At 39.8% G+C, this 23,271-nt stretch overlaps 1 protein-coding gene across 1 annotated transcript; it reads right to left on the bottom strand.

Annotated features, from left to right (window-relative positions):
• Positions 1-1,994: 1,994 nt before the first annotated feature.
• Positions 1,995-21,580, bottom strand: REELD1 (reeler domain containing 1). The gene is made up of 6 exons (XM_072621185.1): positions 18,394-21,580; positions 16,384-16,606; positions 13,203-13,354; positions 6,049-6,379; positions 3,758-3,821; positions 1,995-2,898 (listed from the first exon to the last, which is right to left on the bottom strand). The coding sequence occupies exons 1-6, from the start codon at positions 18,620-18,622 to the stop codon at positions 2,272-2,274; spliced, it is 1,626 nt and encodes a 541-aa protein (XP_072477286.1). The 5' UTR covers positions 18,623-21,580; the 3' UTR covers positions 1,995-2,271.
• Positions 21,581-23,271: the final 1,691 nt, after the last annotated feature.

The following is a 23,271-nucleotide window of genomic DNA, read 5'->3' as shown; positions in this document are numbered from 1 at the left end:
TGTTATCCCTCTCTACATAAGCTATATCCTAGCCATGGTGGACAACTCTCTGATCTCTAAAAAAGCACTTCCTTCTAGTGCCTTAATTCACAGTGATCGCTTTGACTAGAAAAATTCTTCTGTGCATCCTTAATTGCTGAATTTCTACTTATTCTTTAAAGCAGAGTTTCCTAAGTGTGTGTTTGTGTGTGTGTGTGTGTGTGCGCATGCACATGCATATGCACAAGCATTACACATATGTGATGGGCCCTTTGGCAGTCTGGTGACACCTATGGACATATACATGTGTGTATATGTATATGTGTGTAGAGATATGTATGTGTAGATATGTATATTCATATATATTTAATGCATAGAACAAAGTAGAGGAAGCCAATTTTGCTGAAATAGTAAAATATATTAAAATTATCAAGCTCATGAACATGTTAATCAAGAACTCTTGTTCTAAAATCAGCTCAGATTCTAGCTCCTCCAAGAGACCTTCTCTGATTGTTCCTGATTGATACGAACTTCCCTACATAGAACTTACATCTCTGTTTTGTCCCCTCCAGTGTAACTATTATGTAATATTGTGCTTGATTGATTGGCTGTGTGTTGGTATTTCTCTATGACTGAGGGAGGAATCATAATTTATCTAAACATTGTATTCCCCCTCCCCCTGTCCATCTCCCTCTCCTTCATTGTTCAATCCAGTATTATGAATATAATAGATATTTCATGGTAGTGTGGTGCTGCTGTTTCTATCTTGAAGATACAGTAGAAGGTGTTTTTCCAGGCACAGGTAGCCACTATTAATAGAGGCCTTCTCTGCATCCCCATAAAGGTTCTAAAGCAGAGGAGAGGGATGCATTTTGTCCATAATGCTCTCTTCCGAATGCCTCCCAGTGGTGCAGGTACAATACTCGAGTTGGCTTTCCCTTTGTTAAGTGCCAAAAGGGCTGCCAGCCATTAAGAATCAATGTGAATCTATCTATTACACCTATTTGTTGCTGTCGGTCCTTCTTTCTCAAAGCAGACCATGACATCAGAAAGATGACGCCATGACTTGCAATTGAATCAGATTTAACTGCAGGAACACTGTGCAGGGTCACCAGTCTCACTTTCTCCTCCAGAGCCATCTGGGTCCAGTGATTTTATATCCATACACACATACATATGTACACATATACACATATGCACACATACATATATACTTATACTCATACACACACATATATGTATTGTATACATGCATGTGTATGTATATATATAAAATCTCTCCCCTGATAAGCACCTGAAGGGCAGGGACTGCTTCACTTTTGTGAAACAAAAAACCAACAGTGGTTGACTGTATTCAGTCAGTCCAATCAGCATTTATTAAGCTCTTACTATGTACCAGGCACTGTGCTGAGTATTGAGAATACAAAGAGAGGCAAAAGCACAGTCCTTGACATAAAGAAGCTCACATTCTAATGGGAGAGACAACATGCAAATAAGAGTGAGGCTTAGCACATAGTAGGCTTTTTAAAAATACTATTGAATTGATTGAATAAACTTTTCTTGAAGGGTCAGTGCCAGGGATGGGAAGATTCCATTTGCAATGCTTGAAGAGTTTCATTCATTCCCTAGCAGGATCATGTATAGCCATGCATGTTACTTTCACATGCCAGGCCTTTGGGTTTGCAAAGAGAAGATTATCTGTCCTGATTTTCACATACCCAGCTAAATCAGAACTCTAGCCATTTTAAAAGGAAAACTTCCCTTCAGGTGTTTGCAGTAGGGTGGGGTGGAGTATCAGGAAAGGTGGTTCATCAAAGCTAAGGCTGCAGTTCAAAGGTCAGTTGCTCTTTTTCCTGAAAGAGACAAATAGCCCCAGAAATCTTTTAATTTCTAGAGCAATAGGAGCTGACTGATAAAAGGAGGAGGGACAGAATTTCTCTAGCTGCTGGATCCTCAAGGCAACAGAGGAAGCTTGGCGGTCACAGGAGTCTAGTTAATGAGCAGGTTATACAATATTCATTGTGTTAGGTTTAATTCTTCAAACAGAAGCATCTAATTGCAAAAAGGTGGGGGGGAGCTCAATTACAGATGTTAAGAAAACAAGTGTCTGAAAGAACTCTGTTGATAAAGCTAATATTACTTATTCCACACGGCAACCATTTCTCTGTACTGAATACTTGCTAAATAACTTTGTCTACACTTCCCTGGGCTGATCAGGCAGCATCCTTAGGGGCAGAGCTATTGCTAATAAACACTCTAAAGCTGAGGGAAAGACCCCCTGGGCTTGGGTTTTCAGACTGCAGTTCTCTTAGCTCTACCATTGGGGGTGATCCAGTTGTATTCAGCTTGAACTAACATGACACTGTTCTCCCGTATCTTTCGGAAGTGCATTCTTTCCCCACTGTCTCTCACTGCAATGATGTCACTGTCGGGCTCACCAAAAGACACTTCGGTCCTCTGGCGGCAGTACTGGGCATAGAGGCAACGCAGGCCGGCGGCCAAAGCCATCCCAAGAGTGACTGAAAGGCAAAGAAGGATCCCCAGCTGGGCAGTCACAATCCCAGTCCTTGGAAGGGAGCCATCTTCTTTTAACTCAGAGTCTATGGTCTCAAACACTGGCTTGGTCACATGAGGGTGTCCAGTGCTGCCCTCTCCATCACCTTCTTCTTGGGGATCCACGTCCTTGGACTGAGGCAAGAAGTTGGCAGAGGCTTGGGGAAGCCCAGAGAGCCTTAGAGCCAGCTGCCTCAAGGCAGCAGAAGCCTTTGAGACCGTGCTGGCGTTGGCGGGCCCACCACCAGTCTGAGCCTCTGTTTCGGGGACCATGATGAGCTGAGGGTAGGAAAGATGAAGGGTGAAAGGAGCTCCCCTGGAGGAGGGAGGGCTGGTCAGGGTCAGGTTGTAAGCCTCAGGCCTCTCCTTTAAAAGCAGACCAGGAAGAAACAGGAGAAAGCAGATGAGATCAGTCAGTTCATGATCTCAGGCCTGAAACCTTTCACTGACATTCTCAATAAACCCACATTATGCTGCTGTTAAACTCTTCCATCTCAAGTTCAAACTGTTCTGAGCACTCTCCATTGAAAGAGAGCAAGTGAAAACCCCAGTCCCCCACTCAGCTCTCAAGAGCTCTAAGCAAAGTGCATGGGTTGTTATTGATGGTGGTGGTGTGGCTAATGGTAGCCCCACTGAGGCTTGGGAGGTCAGAATGAGGTCTAAAGTTGGGGGTTCTTTAAGAGCCTTCCACACAAATATGGTCTGTTCAAAGCTGTTTGAAAGCTTTTAGCATGTCTTTCTATGCCAGGACCCCATGCAAAAGGGACCATTTAATCTTACTGTAGTTTCTGATAAATTTGAGTGAGAATATTATATCATGTTTTATTTTATGCTACTTCAAAGACTTCAAAGGAATAGTGAATCAGTGGGCATGTATATTTTATATTGTCCATTGATCTAACCTCTGAGACTGTATGTGGTTTTTTGAGGCCAGTGTTATGAAGAGTGGCTGAGTGGAGAAATTACTAACTGAGGCTAAGTGGGAAAACAAATCACTAAACCCATCAATTTCCACAATTGCCGATAACTTCAGAGACACTCCATGTAATGGAGAGGCTGGTATTGATTGGGAGAAAAACTGTAAGCGTTCATTGTTCCCTTCTTTCTCTGCTTCTCTCTGATTTTGGTTCCAGTCTGATGACCACCCATCCCCCTTCCTTCATCACATTCCCCAGCCCAGAATCCCTTTCCCTGTGGCCAAAATACAAGGAGCACCACCTCTTACCTGCTCACCTTCATCACAATGCAAGCAGGACTTTGCAGTGTCTGAATCTGATCCATCTAGTGTCCTAAAAAGGAGATGAAAAGAACTGAAAGGTTTCTAGAACAAAGATCTACCATTGCTACCATGGTCTGATGCCTTTTTAAAATCAGATACCCCAGGTCTAGTCCTTATAACACTCTTTTGGGAGAGTAAAACAACAGAGAGAGCAGGATTGTGGCCCAGTGGATAGAGAACTGACTTTGGATCTGTAAGATCTGGATTCAAGTCTTGCCCTGGATACAGACTGGTTGTGTGGTGACCTTGGGCATGTCACTTAACTTCTCAAGAAACTCTCTAAGAGGACAAATTGCTACTACTACTAGACTACTACTACTACTAGGACTACTAGAGAGAGATTCTTCAGTGGGAGATCCCTAAAACAATGACATCAAAAGGCTAGACCAAAAAAAAAAAAAACCAAACCAAAATGAAAACACTAGTTATTGAAATCAGCTAAATATCACATCACTATCTGGGAAATAGATTCAATCTGAGACAGTATATAGTTCCCCACAGTGGTCACCATGTCAGTTAGTTCTGTAGTATATTTCATTTGAAAAATGAAGGGGTTTGATTAGGTGATCTTATCATACCATCATACATTTAAAGCTTGGAGAGAGAGAGAGAGAGATAGAGAGAGAGACAGAGACAGAGAGAGAGAAAGAGAGAGACAGACAGACAGAGACAGAGAGAGAGACAGAGACAGAGAGACAGAGACAGAGAGACAGACAGAGAGATAGAGACAGAGAGACAGAGAGAGAGAGGAGAGAGACAGAGACAGAGAGGAGAGAGACAGAGAGAGAGAGAGACAAAGAGAGAGAGAGCTTAGAAGTGATCTAAACCAACCCTCTCACTTTAGAGATAACGAAAACAAAGTGCAGAGAAACTGAGGAACCTGACCAAGGTCGCAAAGTATGAGAGAAAAGATTATTTCTCTCTTGCATTAATAACTAAATATTGGATTAGGACCAAGGCTTTTTCCCTCCTCTACTTCCTCACACAGAAGTCGACCAGGAGGGAAATCTCCCTCAAAGAATGGCCCAGTAAGGATGACAGATCTAATTGAAGACAGTAAAAGAAATTCAAAGTTTAGGCTAATGGATGCATTTCTGCTTGCTGAGTTTGCCTAGACTGGTCTGGGAAAGTGCTGGTTCTTCCTTTTGTCAAACAAGTGATATGGAAATTGATGTCTCTTTGACCAAGATTTGGTGATCCAAGTCAGGTGCCTTCATTGTAATACATTATTATATTATATTATATATTATTATTATATTATATCATTATAATACTCATTTTCTCATTGTTAACCAATCAGAGTTGACTGTCAACTTTACAAACATCTATTATTCCATGGGGATATAAACTGTGAGTCTACCCCAGTTAGGGGCCTTTGGTTTAAGACAGATGGCCATCCTTTTATTAATAAACATGCTGGCATTAGTAATAAAATGATTAAACTATCCAGAAACTATATCTCTTGAATTTTTTAAATGCCACAAATCAATGGGACTGAATTTGAACTCAGACCCTCTGATTCCAAAGCCACTTTCTATTCTAAAGTTCATATGCCTATAATCTTATGAATAGATCATCTCAATAAGGGGATTTTTACCTTGTGTGTGTGTATGTGTCCTGTGCCCCTTTGGTAGTTTGGTGAAGCCTACAGACTGCTTCTTAGAATAACGGTCTTAAATAATTAAAGGGAATGCACAAGTACAGTTAGAGGTTATTGGAAATAAAGATGTAATTTTTTGTTTCTCATCCAACTTCACAGACTGCCATTAAGAACACCTGAGCAGAATGGAAGGGCATGAAAGGAGGGCAGAATGGAAGATGGGATAGTATTTGGAAATCAAAAATTTTTCTTTAAATGTTTAAGAATTGTTTTAACATGCAATTGGGGAAACATAAAATATGATTAAAAATAAAAAAAGGAATACCTGAGCCAGACCCCAGTTAGCACTACTGAACAACAGAGCTGTGGAAAGTTTGAGGTCTGAATCTTGCCTGTCTCCTTATTGCTTTTATAGCCCTGAACAAACCTGTCAATAGTCTGGGTCTCAGCTTCCTTATTTCTAAAATGAGGGGCTTGGATCAGATGGTTAATTCTACAATAATCCACTTCACAGCCAGCTGAAGGAAGGAACATAATGGCTCCAGGCCTGAGGAGACTTCTGTGGTCTCCTCAGCTCCAATCCTCTGGGATTGCCCCAACACCTGCTGTGATGCCCCACTCACTGCTAGCCCAGTACCGATTGTGTATGTTGCGACTGGAGTCATAATCCTTGAATGGGAAGCTTGCTAAAGTCAAAGCTCTCTCCAGCCCTTGGACATCAAGTGATGGTTCTAAGGTCTGGTCACCATCCCAGTCAGGCTGCCCTCTTTGGTCACCGCTACTGGCCACAACTGACGTATCATGGAGAGGAGAGGGTTTCAGAACATTCACATCATCGGCAGGAAACTCTATAGTCGGGCCACCAAGAAGAGGCTCCAAGCTGTCTGTCACTGATGCTCCAGTCTGGCTGACAACAGCCAACTCTGATGGCTGTATGTGCTGTGAAAGAGCAAGACGGGGCCTAGAAACTGAGAAAAAAGAAATCCAAAAATACAGCAAAGAAAGAGCCATGATATAATCTTTGTATTCAACACAAAAAACAAACATGTCACCAAGCAAAGCATGGCATCTCAGAGATTTTTTTTAAAAAGTCCTGGATTTTGAACTGTGGTTTAGTTGTTTTTCAATCACGTCTGACTCTCTGTGACTCTTTTGGGGTTTCTTGACAAGATACTGGGCTGGTTTCCATTTCCTTCTCCAGCTCTTTTTACAGATAAGGAAATCAAAGCAAATGGGGTTAAGTGAATTGCCCAGGGTCATACGGCTAATAAGTATCCGAAACTGGATTTGAACTCAAGTTTTCCTGACTCCAGGCCCAGCACTCTATCCACTGTGCCATCTAGCTGTCCTGGATTTGGGACTACCTTCAAATCTTGGCTTCAACTCTTCAAAGCGATTGCTATTGCACCAAGCCAGGTATTGAAATGACATGAGAACTTGATTTGATTATCTAGTTCATTCCTCACAAAAAAACAGAGTCTGTTCAATTATCTATCTATCTCGGGTGAAAATACGCCCCTCCTCCAAGTATAAATGTGTTGGTTTTGTATTTCATGTTGCCAGAGTAATAATTAGAGCTGGCATTAGGTTAATGTTTTACAATTTGCTTTTTTACCTAATTTTCTCAATTTTTATAACAGAATTGCAATATGGGCACAGAGGGTTACTATAATCTTCATACTTCTTACAGAGACGAAAACAGAACTCTGAGAATCTAAGGAACTTGTCCCGGTTATGCAGCTAGCAAGTAGGAGAGGCAGGATTCCAGAACAAGTTATACAACGTCTTCGCCCTACCTGACATGAGCCAGAGCAGTGTTCAGGCAGCCCTCTGTTGAGAGGAAAGTGATTTGCAAACCTTAAAGCATCATAGAAATGTGATTTGTTGTTATTATTATTGGTTATTACTAAACCCAAGGAGAAATATTGGGTCTTCCTAACAGGCCTAAAGGAAAAGCCATTAAGTGTAGGCTATTCCAATTTGTCAACATCAAAAGCTGATCTAGCCATTAAGAGAAGGCCCAATGCAAGCAATGAAGCTTCTTTAAAGGTTGAATGCCTGGCCCCACTCAGATTTTGTTACTCTTCATGATTGCAAACCAGCGCATGTAGAAATCAAAGTGTTCACTTGGCTCTCTCTAGCCCTCTCAGAACTGGAAACTGAATGGACTCTAATTTGGAAACAGCAGAATTCAACAACCCAAAGATCCCAGATAAAGATTTGGCTTCTGTTGCCATATCATTGGCAATCAGACCAGCCATGGCTGGAGTAGTGAGCTGGACATAAACTCCAACCTTGTATTTGTTTGCTGCCCAACCAGCTTTTCTTCATTCTGGTTAAAAAGACTGGGCAGAACATAGAGAAAATAGGATTTAGGAGTTTGTGTTAAGTAGCATGTGACTGGTTGAAATTTGGCCACCTTATCTCATCATTTTTTAATTAAAAAAAAAAAACAAAACCAATTATGAAAATGGAGGGGAATGGGTCACTGCAATAAAGGCTGTCAAAACATAGACACATGAAATTCCATTGAAATGCTGACCACTGGACAAGGCTAGTCTGGACTCTGGCCAGTCAAATATAAATAGATAGATAGATAGATAGATAGATAGATAGATAGATAGATAGATAGATAGATAGACAGATGATAGATAGATAGATAGAAGATAGACAGACACATGAATGAATGAACAAATGAAAGTAAATAGATAGATAAATAAATGAATGAATAAATAAATAAATGAGTGAATGGATGAGTGAGTGAATGAACGAATGAGTGAATAAGGATATCTCCCTGCTCTTGCTCTGGCTTGCTGAACTGACCAGCTAGACTAAGTTGGGCAATGAATGAGAACCTTGCTTCAACAAATACATTGGTGAATTTCTAGATACAGGTCAAAGCGAGAATTAAAAATATTAATGGGGAGCCAAGATGGTGGGGTAGAAAGACAAACATACACTAGCTCTTCCCCCACAGCCCATAAAATACCTGTAAAGAAAGACTCAGCAAATTCTAGAGCAGCAGAAGCCACAGAACAATGGAGTGGAGGGGATTTCCAGCCCAGGGTGACCTGAAAGGCCAACAAGAAAGGTCTGTTGCACCAGACGTGGAGTGGAGCCCAGCCCAGCCTTGGCTGTGCAGCTCCAGGAGGAGCAGAACTGAGAAGGCTTCAGGGACAGAATCTCCAGCCGTAGCACAGATCCCTCAACCCACAAGCACCAAAGGTCAGTGAGAGAGTTTTTTTATCTGGCCGAGATGGGAGGGAGCAGGGTGTCCCCATAGCTCCATCCTCAGGGGACAGCAGTAGAGACAGCAGCAGCGGAGGCAGCAGCAGGCAGGGGCTCCCAAGGCAGGCAGCAGACCAAATCCATTGTTGAAGGCCTCATTGTAAAGTCCCTGGGCAGAACTGAGCAGCTGATCTTAATCTCACACTGAATGGCGACTCTGCCCATGCCAAAAGCTCCTGGGAGAATTGAGCGGCTCATCTGAATCTCAGCCCCCAGTTCTGACTTGGCAGAACTGGAGGCGAGGTAGTTGTGGAGAGGAAATTCTACTACTTACAGATTCTGGGCACAAAAGTTTTTGGTTGCTCCCAGACCAGTGTACAGGTTTGATTGTGCCACCTTGGAGAAACTGAGATCTCACAGATTCCCAGATTATACCCTACTCTTGACAAAGGACCCAAAAGTCAAGTAACTGGTTGGGAAAACACCCAAAAAAGGGAAAAAAAATGAGACTATAGAAGGTTACTTTCTTGGTGAACAGATATCTTCTCCCATCCTTTTAGAACAATGCTTACCATCAGAAAAAGACATAAAAGTCAAGGCTTCTGTATCCAAAACATCCAAAATAAATATTCAATGGGCTCAGGCCATGGAAGAGCTCAAAAAGGATTTTAAAAATCAAGGAAGAGAGGTGGAGGAAAAATTGGGAAGAGAAATGAGAGCGATGCAAGAAAATCATGAAAAGTGGGTCAACACCTTGCTAAAGGAGACCCAAAAAAATGCTGAAGAAAATAACATCTTTAAAAATAGACTAACTCAATCGGCAAAAGAGGTTCAAAAAGCCAATGAGGAGAAGAATGCTTTAAAAGCAGAATTAGCCAAATGGAAAAGGAGGTTCAAAAGCTTACTGAAGAAAATAGTTCTTTAAAAATTAGAATGGAACAGATGGAGGTTAATGACTTTATGAGAAACCAAGAAATCACAAAACAAAACCAAAAGAATGAAAAAATGGAAGATAATGTGAAATATCTCATTGGAAAAACAACTGACATGAAAAATAGATCCAGGAGAGACAATTTAAAAATTATGGGACTACCCGAAAGCCTTGATCAAAGAAAGAGCCTAGACATCATCTTTCATGAAATTATCAAGGAAAACTGCCCTGATACTCTAGGACCAGAGGGCAAAATAAATATTGAAAGAATCCACTGATCACCTCCTGAAAGAGATCTGAAAAGAAAAACTCCTAGGAATATTGTGGCCAAATTCCAGAGTTCCCAGGTCAAGGAGTAAATATTGCAAGCAGCTAGAAAGAAACAATTCAAGTATTGTGGAAATACAATCAGGATAACACAGGATCTGGCAGCTTCTACATTAAGGAATTGAAGGGCTTGGATAGAATATTCCAGAAGTCAAAAGAACTGGGATTAAAACCAAAAATCATCTACCCAGCAAAACTGAGTATAATACTTCAAGGGAATAAATGGTCATTCAATGATATAGAGGACTTTTAAGCATTCTTGTTGAAAAGACCAGAGCTGAAAAGAAAATTTGACTTTCAAATACAAGAATCAAGAGAAGCATGAAAAGGTAAACAGGAAAAGAGAAATCATAAAGCTGAATTGTTTACATTCCTACATGGAAAGATAATATTTGTAACTCTTGAGCTTTTCTCAGTATTTGGATAGGTAGAGGGATTACACACACACACATGCACACACACACACAGCATAGTTTGAGTTGAATTAGAAGGGATGATATCTATAAAAAAATAAAATTAAGGGGTGAGAGAGAATATATTGGGAGGAGAAAGGGAGATATGGAATGGGGCAAATTATCTCTCATAAAAGAGGCAAGAAAAAGACTTTTCAATGGAGGGAAAAAGGGAGGGAAAACATGAAGCTTACTCTCATCACATTTAACTCAAGGAAGGAATAAAATGCACACTCAATTTGGTATGAAAACTTATCCAACAATACAGGACAGTAGGGGAGAAGAGGATAAGCAGGGTGGGGGGGATGATGGAAAGGAGGGCAATGGGAGGAAGGAGCAATTAGAAGTCAACACTCCTGGGCAGGGACAAGGGCAAAGGATGGGTGGGGACAGAGAAAGGAGGAGAAGTTGAAACTCAAAGTTTCAGCAACAGCTGTTGAGTATTGTTCTTGCATACAACTGGGAAATAAGAAATACAGGTAATGGGGTATAGAAATTTATCTTGTCCTACAGGACAAAAGAGAAGATGGGGATAAGGGAAAGGAGAGATGTTAGAAGGGAGGGCAGATTGGTGGTAGGGCTAATTAGAATGCTCGGCACTTTGGGGTGGGGGGAGGGGAGACATGGGGAGAAAATTTGGAACTCAAAATTTTGTGGAAATGAATGTTGAAAACTTAAATAAATTTTTAAAAAATTTGAAAAATTAAAAAATATTAATAATTTAACTTTTTGCAAGACCAAAAAATTAGGTAGTATGGGCAACTTGTAATGTGAATGGAATGGAATATCACTGTACTTTAAAAAAAGATAAATACGAATAATAGAGAGAGAATGGGAAGACATACAAACTGACACAAAGTGAAGCACACAGAGAGGGACACGTGGTGGTTGAATGTGCACAAGGGTTACAACAACAAACTTGGAAAGAACTGAGTTCTGGGTAATTATGACCAAACACGTCCCCAAAGAGGAGACAGGAGAATTGTCCTTCAGAGAAGTAGGGAAACATGGATATAGAATAGTATAAATAATGCAGAATTGGGTTGCTGGGTGGTTTAGTCTTACTAGGGCGGTTTCATCAAAAGAAAAAGTAAATGATTTTGAATGGATTATAGGCATGGATCAATAGTCCGTGGCTTGTCAATTAGATACAATTATGATTTTAAGAGATAAATTTATCTGTGTAAAAAAGTGAAGTTAGTTAGTCATGTTAATGGTGTCAATGTGTTTTGCAGTATTTTGAAGAGAAAGCTGTACTTAGAAGTAGAGGACTTGGGTCCGAGCCCTGGCTTTGTTACTTATTATCTGCATAATTTCTCTAGGCCTTGATTTCCTCATCTATAGAAAAATGGGATTAGATTAGATGACCTCTAAGGTTCCTTCTTTCTGGCTTTAATCTATGAGTCTATGAAGGGACTTTGTTTTCAAATGCAATCACACCAAAGAACATTTTGGTGAAATCCACAATAGACTTTGAACTAGAAAATTGGCCTGGGGTGTGGAGGGAAAGGGGGGAGGCCTTGAGGGGCAACATCCTGTGGAAGACAGCCTAGTGTAGGGAAGGGTAGTTCTAGAGTCAGATGACCTAGGGTCTAGTGCTGCCTCTAACGTTTACCAACTCTGTGATTTTAAAATTTGGGCAAATCTCTGAAATTGAGCCTCGATTTCCTTATCTGAAAAATGAGGGGGTTGGGCTAGGTTTTCTAGGGCAACTAGATTATTCTAGTCACTAGAATATTGTATACACACAGACATATAATCTTTCCAACTCTAAATCTATGATCCAGTGCTTTATTTTGCCTTCAAAAATATTTTTTTCAATGAATAAAATCCAACAAATGAACAAAGAATCTATTTTCTTCCCTTCTAACATCACCCCTGGAGGGAGGGGGAAGAAAAAGAAAAACAAAACCCTTGTACCAAACATGTATAGTCAAGCAAAAAAAGAAAAGAAATCCCCACATTGGCTGTGTCCAACAGTCTGCCTCAGTCTTCACGCTGAGTCCATCCCCCCTTGGTCAGGAGATGGGCTGTATACTTTATCTTAAGTCTTCTGGAGCTGCGGTTGGTCATTATGTTGAGGAGAGTCCTTGAGCCTCACAAAGTTGTCTGTCTTTACAATGTCATCACTAGTTTATAAACTGTTCTCCTGACACCAGTGATTTTCAGGCAAGTGATATTTCCTCGATTTCCCCCCAGAGGCTCTAGAATAATTTAAAGCCACCCAATGAGCTTGGATATCAGATTGCTCAGGTTCAACCCAAGAACCACCCAGAGTTGCTTGGCCTTTGTCAGATGTCCTATCTCTATCACTACTCCCATCCCCAGCAGAATGTACATTTCTCCTGAGCATGGATTATTTGTTTTTTTAATTGAATCCCAGCATCTAGCAAAGCCACTTCTTCCTTACACATAGTTAATAATTCATTGCCTATGGAAAAAAATAGGAAAAGAACCTATTGGATAAGGGGCAAGAACTCCGTTATTTTTACTCTGTGTAGAGCTTCAGGGAGCTCAGGAAACCAACCGATATCTTCTATAGAGGGGCCAGATGTTGAAACTTTTGCACAAGGCTGCTCTGACCTTGCAGCCTGGAGCCTGACTGGAAATTGGTTTGGCAGAGGCAGACAAATCATGTTTGTGGTGGCACAGGTCAATCAGGGATCTGTCTGTTCCCTGCTCAGTTTGCAGACTATGACTTCCCTAAGCCTGTGGGCTGTGAACTCAGCTTTTCCCTGTCTAATGCTTGCTCTGCCAAGGTAGGATATTGGAGGCAGTAACTTTTAAGTGAAAATAAATAACATGAAAGAAAAGGATGACAATGAATAAATAAATATAGGGGATTAACTGTACCTGTGGTCGTGACTTTCAGGCCCCTTGGTTTCTGCAGGCTTGTAGCTGGCTCCATGCTGCCATCAGAAAGTGTTCTGTTCTGTGTCTGCTGCGACACGATGGTTGATTCAATCCTTTCCCAGTAAATGAAATATGACTGCACTACTGATAAACTGTTTGGGAAGAGGAAATCACTTTGTAATTCCCATGAATAAAGCTAGAGACCATCCTAATAGGAAGGGGAGGGTAACGATAAGGCAGGAAAGAAAATTAGTAGATTAAATAAAATACTGGAACTCAAAGGATAGTATTTTGTTTTTCTTGAAATGAACCTGCCCTATAACAGATAAGACCAGAGTGGTATACTGAAAAGCACAACTGCTCTGAAGTCAGAGAACTTGGGCTTTATCCCTGCCGTTGACAGAATAAGGGCATTGTATTCAGTCGTTTCTAGGGTCCCTGACAGCTCTAAATCTGTGATTCTTTGACCATTACTGGTGTTCATACTCAGTTATCCTCTTAGGTTCTTTCATTCAAAAATTTCACTGTGAATGAATAATTCATAAAATTAAGAGCCTTAAAAGTCACCTAGTCAAACACTCTCATTTGCAGATGAGGAAACTGAGGCCCAGAGAGTTTAAATCACTTGCCTGACATCACAAACAAGTAGCAAATCCAGGATTTGAACAGAGGATGCCTGATTTCTAAGAGTATTGGTCTTTCTACTACATAGTTTCATAGCCTTATGGATGATTAGATCTAAATAAAAAGTTTCATTTTCAATGGTATTACTAATCATTGCTGTGATATTGTTATTAGCCAGTTCTATGATTAATTGAATTTATAATTAATATATAATGAAAAATAATCAATTTAGTAGTTAGTGTAATTTTAAGGTTAACCATTATAAAATACTTTTCACACATCCAATTTCACACATCCAATTATTCTAGGAAAAGCCCATGTACAGCATGGAGCCCTAGATTTGGAGTCAGAAGGCAGGGAATCAAATCATCTCTTTGCTAATCACTACCTGTGTAACCTTCCGCAGCCTGCTTAACCTTTGGAGGACTCAGTTTCCTCTCCTATACAATGAGAGATGGATTAGATCAATTGTTCTCAATGCATGATCCAAGGACCTCCGGGGTGCTCCTAAGAAGCTTTCAGAGGCTTAGTATGGTTAAAACTATTTACATAATAATACTGACATTATTTGCCTATTAAAATACTCTTCCCTTTTCCAACTATATAGATCTATGTAAGACTGGATTTTGTTTATATACTTCAACCAAAACAATATATTCAACAGATTAAATAGAGAAGCAGATATATTCTATTAAGGCAGACATTAAAGAGACTGCAAAACTATGTAAAACAATGTCAATCTTATCACAATTTATTTTGTTTAGAAAATATAGTTATTTTGTCATAAAAATATGTTGCTTACATTATCATAAAATGGGTATATTATTGTTATTATAAATGAATTAATGAATGTTTTAAATATTTATCAGTTTTAATTTCTAATATGGCAAACATCAATAGATGTAATGCACATAAACAAAAGCTCTTTGGTGTCCTGAATTATTTCAAAGACTGTAAAGTTTGGGTCTTGAGATCAAAAAGTTTGAAAACCATTGGATCAAAAGATCTCTAAAGTCTCTTCCAGCCTAAAATTCTATGAACTCATTTGTCAACATACTGTCCCTCTGAGATAGAGATTATTGTAGATTTCTGGTGTGTAGAAAGGTAGGAATCTTACCCAACCCAAACACGTTATCTTCTTAGAAGTAGAACAGTACCCTGCACACAGTAGGCACTTAATAACACTTGAACTGGATCACTATTTTCATCCTTGAGACAGAGAAAATGCGTCCTAAAGAGTTGAGTGAATAAAGGTGCCTGAGGTCACACAGAAAACCAGTGCTGAAATTAGGAATCAAGTTTTAGATCTAACTCAATTGTATGCACTATGAAATAGAATCAGTGTAATTGGTGAAATGCAGATAGGTGAAGGAAAATAAGTCAAGGGGCCTGGGAACATTTGCTTCTATTTAAGCATTTTGCTGAAGACAAGTGTCGGGCATTCTGTGCCTCAGTTTGCTCAGTGCCTGGATTCTGGACCTGGAGTCTGTAAGAACTGAATTCACATCTGATCTCCGACCCTTAATAGCTGCATGAACTTGGGCAAGTCATCTAACCCCTATCTGCCTCAGTTTCCTCATTGTAAAACGGATATAATGAAAGCACCAACCTCGTAGGTTATTATAAGGATCAAATGCTATATATGTGTGAATCCTTTGTAATCCCTGAAGATCTCCATAAATGCTAGCTGTAATTAGTAGGAGTTGTCACAATAAAGTGGGATGATTGGTGTTAAAGGACTTTGAAAAATGAAAACTCCCATACAAAGGAAATTAACTCAAAGTGCTGCTGCTGTTTCTCCTGTCTGACTCTGACCCCATTTGGGGTTTTCTTGGCAAAGAGACTGGAGTGGTTGGCCATTTCCCTCGCCACTTCATTCTATAACTGAGGCAAATAAGCTTAAAGTGACTTGTCCAGGGTCACCCGGTGAACAGCTGGTGAGTGTCTGAAGTCAGATTGATTTAGATATTCCTGACTCCAGTCCTAGCACCCTATCCACTGTACCACCTACCTGCCCAATCCAAAGTGCACCATTTCTTTATACACACCTGCTCCCGCCCCCAAAGAAAACTGGAAGCAAGTTAGTGGCAATTATTCATTTGAAATCATTTCAAAATTCCTTAAGTACCTACTGTTATGCTAGGTACTGTGCTAGACGTTGAGGAGAAATAGAAAATAAAAAATAAAAAATTCTCCTGGCGGTGGATGTAGCCATGAAAGGGGGCACAGTTTGGTCATCATAGTTAGGTCCTCTCCAATCCTGGGGTATTAATAGGAGGAGAAGAGAAGTAGCCCTCTAGGGACAGAATTGCAGTAGTCCAAAGCTGTCTGCAACCCATCCCTGTGATCCCCTGTGGATCTCTCAATCTAGAGAACACACACAAATGACCATCACTCTAAACCAAAGCTTAAATGGCCAAAGTGGCCATCCCACAGGGCAAGATGGGGCATCATTGGCTACATTGTGGCACAGACAATGAGAGGAGCCATTTTATCTGTGCCTGTTGTAGAAAACCCAGGTGCCAAGACACAAATCTCTTTCTCTTTCCCAGCTTACAAGAACTTGATGTCCCCAGTAGGTCGGTATGGTGCCTTCCACACAAAGGACAGATTTCTCTTTGGGGATTTGTCTGAGTGGGTGACCGCATTGGCCTTTTCAAAGCAAGACATCAGTTTGGAACCAGAGGGGATGGAAACGAAGGTGCCAGCAATTTGGTCATTAGAAACTTGGCGAGCCTGGAGCAGGAAGCCCATGAAGTCCCCACGACTCCTCACGGTCACTGCAACATGAAAGAATGAGTCCTTCACCCGGCCAGCTTGTGTGATTTACAGAAGTACTTGCAAAACAGTCACATGATTGGTCTCTTTAGCCATGCCTTCTACCCCACCTGCTGCCCCCACCCCCACCCCTTTATCTCAAGGGAGAGAAAACTATATTTTTCATTATGGTCAATGCACAGGTCTTCTAAAAGAAGGTGGATTACCACTTTTAAGGGATATGTAGGGGGTGAATTCAGGCTGGCCCAGAGAGCCTCTAAGGTCACTTCCAACTCTCTGCTTCTATATTTCCAAAGTGTGTTGCGATTATTTTGGTTTGAACACCTCGGGTTAGCACAAGAGAAGTAGCAAGAAGGGTATCATGAGAGATGAAGGACCAGCTTGGTAATGAAGTGAGAATGAATGATAAAGATACAGACTGTTCACATACTCCATTAGTATTGGTCCAATGTTATGAGATGTAGGAGAGGATCTCCAGCCCTATTGGGTGGACTTTGGACACAGAAGACTTATGGAAAGACATAGACATGAGTTTCACTGGATGAGACATTGTGGATGAGGTGAGATTTGTGCTGGAGGGAGTGCCCACGCCTCAGTGAATCACAGACCCATCAAAGTACTGAAGATGAATTATTCCATGTTCTCCAGTCTTGGAGAGGGCCCATCTGTCCATTCCTGGACTGGAGCCAGGAAACCTGAGTTCAAATCCTACCTCAGACATTTAACTATCTGCATGACCCTAGACAAGTTGTTAAACCTTTGTCTGCCTGAGTTTTGTGTAAAATGGGGATGGATATACACTCACCTCCCAAGGTTGTTGTGAGGATAAAATGACATCATATTTTCAAAGCATTTTGCAAATCTTAAAGTGCTATGATATTATTATGCTTTTTATTATTATTTCTACACATGTAATATATATATAAGAGCAAAGCATTAACTTTAACATATTATGAGATTCATGAGCATATTATAAATAATAACATTTCTAAGCTCACTATTTCTGAGACAAGCATTTCTGACCCCCCTTAATGTTAATGGTTTTTCTCTGTAGATTATCTCTGATTTGTCCTGTCTAGAGTTTGCATATTTTCCCCCTATTAGACTATGAGCACCATGAGAGCAGATACTGGGTGAGTTTTTTCTTATCACATAGTAAGTACTTAATAAATGCTTGTTGACTTGACGAAGAATTAAAAATAAAGTTGTCTTATCTGCAAACTTTTAGGAAGAACAATTCACGAAAATAAAATTTAAGTCACATTATACATCTTTTTAATCTGAATTAGAACAGGGTATTGTGCTAGCCATGACTGGCCATCCCTACAATGCGGTCCTTATCATTATACCATATTACTTACACTGATCACTTCACAGGTCACTTACTTCAGGAACAGCAAATAAGGTAATCATACCTTTTTAACTTTTCATAATACCCCAAACCATCTCTTAGTCTGAAATAGGAATAAATACACATGCTCGCACATACATTGTAAATGTGTTAACAATAATGAAGTCACTTTATAATGGCATCACAACTCATTGACAGAAATGCTACATGTAAATTATCTTGCTCTCTGCTTATAAAAGAAAATGTTAGAGAGATTAAATATTATGAATGTATATAATACTTGTGTATTTTATGTATACAAATATTCCCTCTTAAAGATTTGTTGTTAAAACAATTAGGACTAACCCAAGATGCATTTACCATTAGATACATACACCAGGTCATGAATTCTATGATCTGAAATTCTTAAGAGGGTCTCATGCACTCTGGCACACTTACCAGGCACTTTGTCACCAGGGGAGTAAGAGGACACATTGGTATAGATGGTAATGTAATTGTTCCTGGGATTCTGAAGTTGGGCTCTGATGTGTCTGGGTTTCATATCAATACAAGCTTCAAGACTTGCACCATGAGAAAAAGCATCAGTGTATGAAACCAGACAGAAGGTGGAGTATGCCCATCCTAAGATGGCTACTTGGATTTTCATTTTGTCTTTTACCTGTGACATGAAAAATAATTAATGACTCTACTTCAGACACTACACAAGAAAAAAATTATAAATTCACACAGGTATAATGAGCAATGTTGAAGAGATACTTTTAACATTATCAACAGATTTCATGTGCTCAATAACTAGACTTATTATTAACTAGGTTAATGTCAGTGTAGAAATCATTACATATTTTATATGCAAAAATGGTCCCATTTTAATCATTGAGGTGATGATGTTACAAAATATCTGGTTCTTAACCAAACCAAAATGCAATACAGAAAACTTTTCTGTTGAGCACACCTAAATCAGATATAGACCAATATCACAGATTCAAGAAATAGGCACATGCATTAGTAAAATCTAAATCTCATCTGTTTGGCTTGGGCAAGGTAGGCTAAAATGAAGACAGATTTCCATAGTCCTTGAGTAAAACAATGGGTAGTTGTTAACTTTTAGATAGCACACACATATATATTCTATATAATATATATACATAGGATTATGTATAATTTACTGGATATATACATATTCTATATGTATGTATCCAACGTTGACTATGCCAATAATCACTCAAACTTAGGGAACAATTAACATAGCTAACCATATTAAAAACAAACCACCCAGAACTAGTTGCATGACCAGGAGTCATTAATGAATCAATGTCAACACACAGAGAAGTCTCTGGTGGAGTATCCCAAGGATCTGTGCTTGGCAATATGCTGTGGAACACTGATATTAATGACTAAGGTACAGGCACAGAAAGAATTAGTGCTTATCAGATCTATGGATGACACACGGCTGGGAGTAGTGCTTATTGAGTAAGGGCAATCTTTCCTCAGTCTGCATCCTACTTCATCCTTCTGGACCTGCTGTACTTCACACTGCTGACCATCCTCTTTTCCTGGATACTCTGTCCTCTCTGAGTTTTCACAAGAGTCCTCTCACCTGACTGTCCTCTGTTTGTCTGCTTGCTCTTTCTCAGTCTCTTTTATTGGCTCAACCTTCATCTCACAGCGATTATAACAGTAATGGCCAGCTTTTACATAAGTGCTTTTAAGGTTTGCAAAGTGCTTTACATAAGTTAATTCATTTGATCCTCACAACAAGCCAGTGAAATAGGTGGTTTTCTCATCCCAGTTTTATATATTAGGAAAATGAGGTTCAGTGACTTGAACTCCGGTCTTCCTGTCCAAACACTGTGCTATCTAGCTAGCTTCCAACAACTACCTCTAATGCTCCTCTGACTGTGGGGTGAACCCCTAGGTTCTGTCCTGGGCCCTCTTTTCTTCTCTATGTTGCCTCTCAATAACCTCATCAGCTTCCATGGGTTTAACCATCAACTGCATGCAGATAATTCAAAAATCTCTATCCAGCCCTCGTTTCTACCTATTATCTCCCTGAATATCTCATTACCAACAGGCTATTGGACATTTTGAACTGGATGTCCCAGATTTATCTGAAACTTAATAGAACCAAAGCAAAAAGAACTTCTTATCTCTCTCCTCAACTCCTCTCCCCTTTCCAAATGTCCACATTTCTTTAGAAGACACAACCACTCTTCTCATCTCTCAGTGTTGGAACCTGCCAAAGTGGGTTTCCGTAAGCGTATAGTTGACTGTTTCTCTCCCTTACTCAACAAACCTCATGCGACCCTATAATCTCCAGGATAAAATATAAACTCCTATCTCTAGCTTAGAAAGGCCTTCATAACTGACCTCAACCCACCTTTCCAGTCTCATTTTACATCATTCTCCCTCTTACTCTTTGTGATTCAGCCAAACTGGGTTTCCTGCTGTGGTTCACACATAACACTCAATCTGTCCAAGCTTTGCAGTGAGCTGTTCCTCATATCTGAAAGACATTCCATTCTCACATTTGCCTCACGTAATATCTCTCTTTTTTCAAGATGCAGTTCAAGGATCATGTTATATATAAAGTCTTTCCTTAACCCCTCCCTAAATGTTAGTATCTTCCATTCCCATCTATTTTGCTTTTATTATTTTTATATCACACACCTATACATTCACATTTCCCCTTTGAATTATAAACTCCTTGTGAGTAGAGACTATTTCGTTTTTTGTTTTTATATCCATAGCACCTAGCACAGTGCCTAGAACACAGTAAATCCTTAGTAAATGTGGATTAATTGAGTGACCCCAAAATATCTGGGAAAACCAAAAAGATTAGACTGAATTTAATAAAAGCTAATAGGGATAAATATCAAGTCTTCAATTTGGGCTGGCAAAAGCAATGTCACCAGTGTAAGATGGGGAAGCCAGATAGTTTGAGATGGATTTGGAAGTTATGGGAAACTGTAAACTCAAAATGAGACAGCAGTCTATCATGACAGCCCAAATAAAGCTGAAGGGGATCTTTGGCCACACCAAGAGGTGAACACGGTCCTTCTAGACTAGATCACACCGTGTTCAGTCCTGGGTGCCATGGAGAAAGGACACAGAACACCCAGAGGGGGTGATTAGGCTGGTGGGTGCCATCTAAGTGTCAGTTGAAGTCACCAGGGATATTCACCACGAAGAAGCTTTTGCTCTTTTGTTTTCTAAAACTGGTTCTGCTGGCTGGAAGTGCATAATAGCTGACTTTGAGAATGTGAAGGGTTGTTAAATGGATGAGGGATTCGATGTGTTTTGTTTAGCCCCAAAGAGAAGAAATAGGAACAACTGAGAGAAGTTGCGCAGAGGTAGGTATCAGTTCAATGTGGGAGATAAGTTTCTGACAATTAAAATGATGTGGAAGTAAACTCGACTGCCTTGGCAGATGGTGGATTCTACTGGCTAAAGATACTTGAGTCCAGCCTGGGTGTCTACTGTGTACCTTCTTGAGGGGATTCTTAGTCTTGTTGAGTTGAATTAACAGCTCTGTGATTCAGTTATTCTGGGATTGAGGTCATATTTGTCATTTGTATTTTTTATCCTATCTTTTTGTTGTAATTCCAATAAGTAATACTTGAGACAAGCTTGCCCCATTTTTATATTAAGTGTTTATATCACATATATATATATATATATATATATATACACAAAGAGTTAAGGACAGAATGTATATATTTTGACATAATAAAAACTGATTAAATAGCATGATATCAAAGACAGAACTGATAAGAGGATATATTGTTGGTTTTATGGACATCTGAAATTCACACACAGGTAGGTAGTTTGGCAGATGGTCATTTGGGCTAGATGTTATCTAATCCTTAATTAAAATTTTGAAATAGCAATATTATAAGACTATACATAACGCTTTACTATTCAGATTAAACATGCAGTTTTGAAATATGTCCATTTATTTTTTACTCACCCTCCATTAAGGAACAGTAAATGGCTAATATAGCTAAATAGACACATAAACTAATCTATTTCCTGCTTTTTCTAGCAAAATTTTTGATAAAGAAAGAAGCAAAAATGATTATTTTTGGAGGCAATGGAGGGTGGGTAAATGACTTGGCCAGAGTCACAAAGCTAGTAAGTATCTGAGGCCAGATTTGAACTTAAGTCTTCCTGACTCCAGGGGATGGAGCTCTATCCAGTGTGCTAGCAAGCTTTCCCTTAAAATAATTTTTTTAAAAGTAAAGTTGGGAGACTTGCAGTGAATTTCATTCAGCTATGTCACTTCTAGAAACATAGCATGAAGTCAGGAAGACTTAGGTTTGAGTCCTTCCTCTAACAAAGAGGAGCTGTGTGGCCATGGGCAAGTCAGTGAACCTCTTAGTGCCTCCTGACAAATCTCTCAGAGTATAAATTACAGGGAAGTTTAGGATCTGCAATGGGGAGATTTTCCACACCAAGAGTTCCTCATATTCATGAAATAAAAAAAAATACCTCTAACTTCCATGACTTCAGAGGACAGGAAGCTGATTAATATTTTTACAATGCATACAGATTGGAAAATGGATATATGCAAAAAAATGTGATAGGAAATGTCAAATAAATCAGACAAAAGTCCCCCATACAAATATGCAGAATAATTGCAGACGTTAAAAAATTGACCATTAACTTTGAAAGAGTCCCTCAAGGCAATAGCCCTCCTATCTGGAATCACAGCTAAAGGAAGAAAGTTCATCTGAAATAGGATGACAAATTTGGCAATAAAAATTAAACATTAAGAAAAGAATCTGCTCCCAGAGTTTTCTCCAACCTTACCCTCACCCCTTTCTTTTAATGTGGAAAGATTACAAAGGGAGGGGCAGCCAGTTAAGAAAAATGTCCTATAATTCCTTTCTGGGAAACTTCCAGTACTGTGACCTACACTACTTTTCTCATGGGAACTTGGTTTCCAAAAGGGATGAACTGATATGGTTAATTACTGTCATCTCTCAGGCTCCTTAAGATGTGGCAGAAGATGAACCGTAAGAAGAACTTGGCTGGCCCAGTCAGCCAGCTCCAGACTCTGTTCTCCATCAGAGGGGAGACGTGGAGGACCATTCCTAAAGTTATGGGCCAAAGCCATGTTTCCCCAAAGTCAGAAGGAACCTAAATAACTATGGAGCAAGAAAAAAAAAGTGCACACCAAACACATAGCTATAACCAGAATGCTACTCCCCCTCCCTGGCTCACAGCCTTCTCCTTCAGGTTCAATACTTTCTCTAGCTGAACCGATTTGATAGAAACATCCACTTACTTTACAAAGATGTGTTCCTTCAGGCATAC

The sequence above is a fragment of the Notamacropus eugenii genome, chromosome 6 (genome assembly GCF_028372415.1).
Source record: "Notamacropus eugenii isolate mMacEug1 chromosome 6, mMacEug1.pri_v2, whole genome shotgun sequence".
In the NCBI taxonomy this organism is placed as follows: Eukaryota; Metazoa; Chordata; class Mammalia; order Diprotodontia; family Macropodidae; genus Notamacropus; species Notamacropus eugenii.
This window is presented reverse-complemented; position numbering and strand designations above follow the sequence as displayed.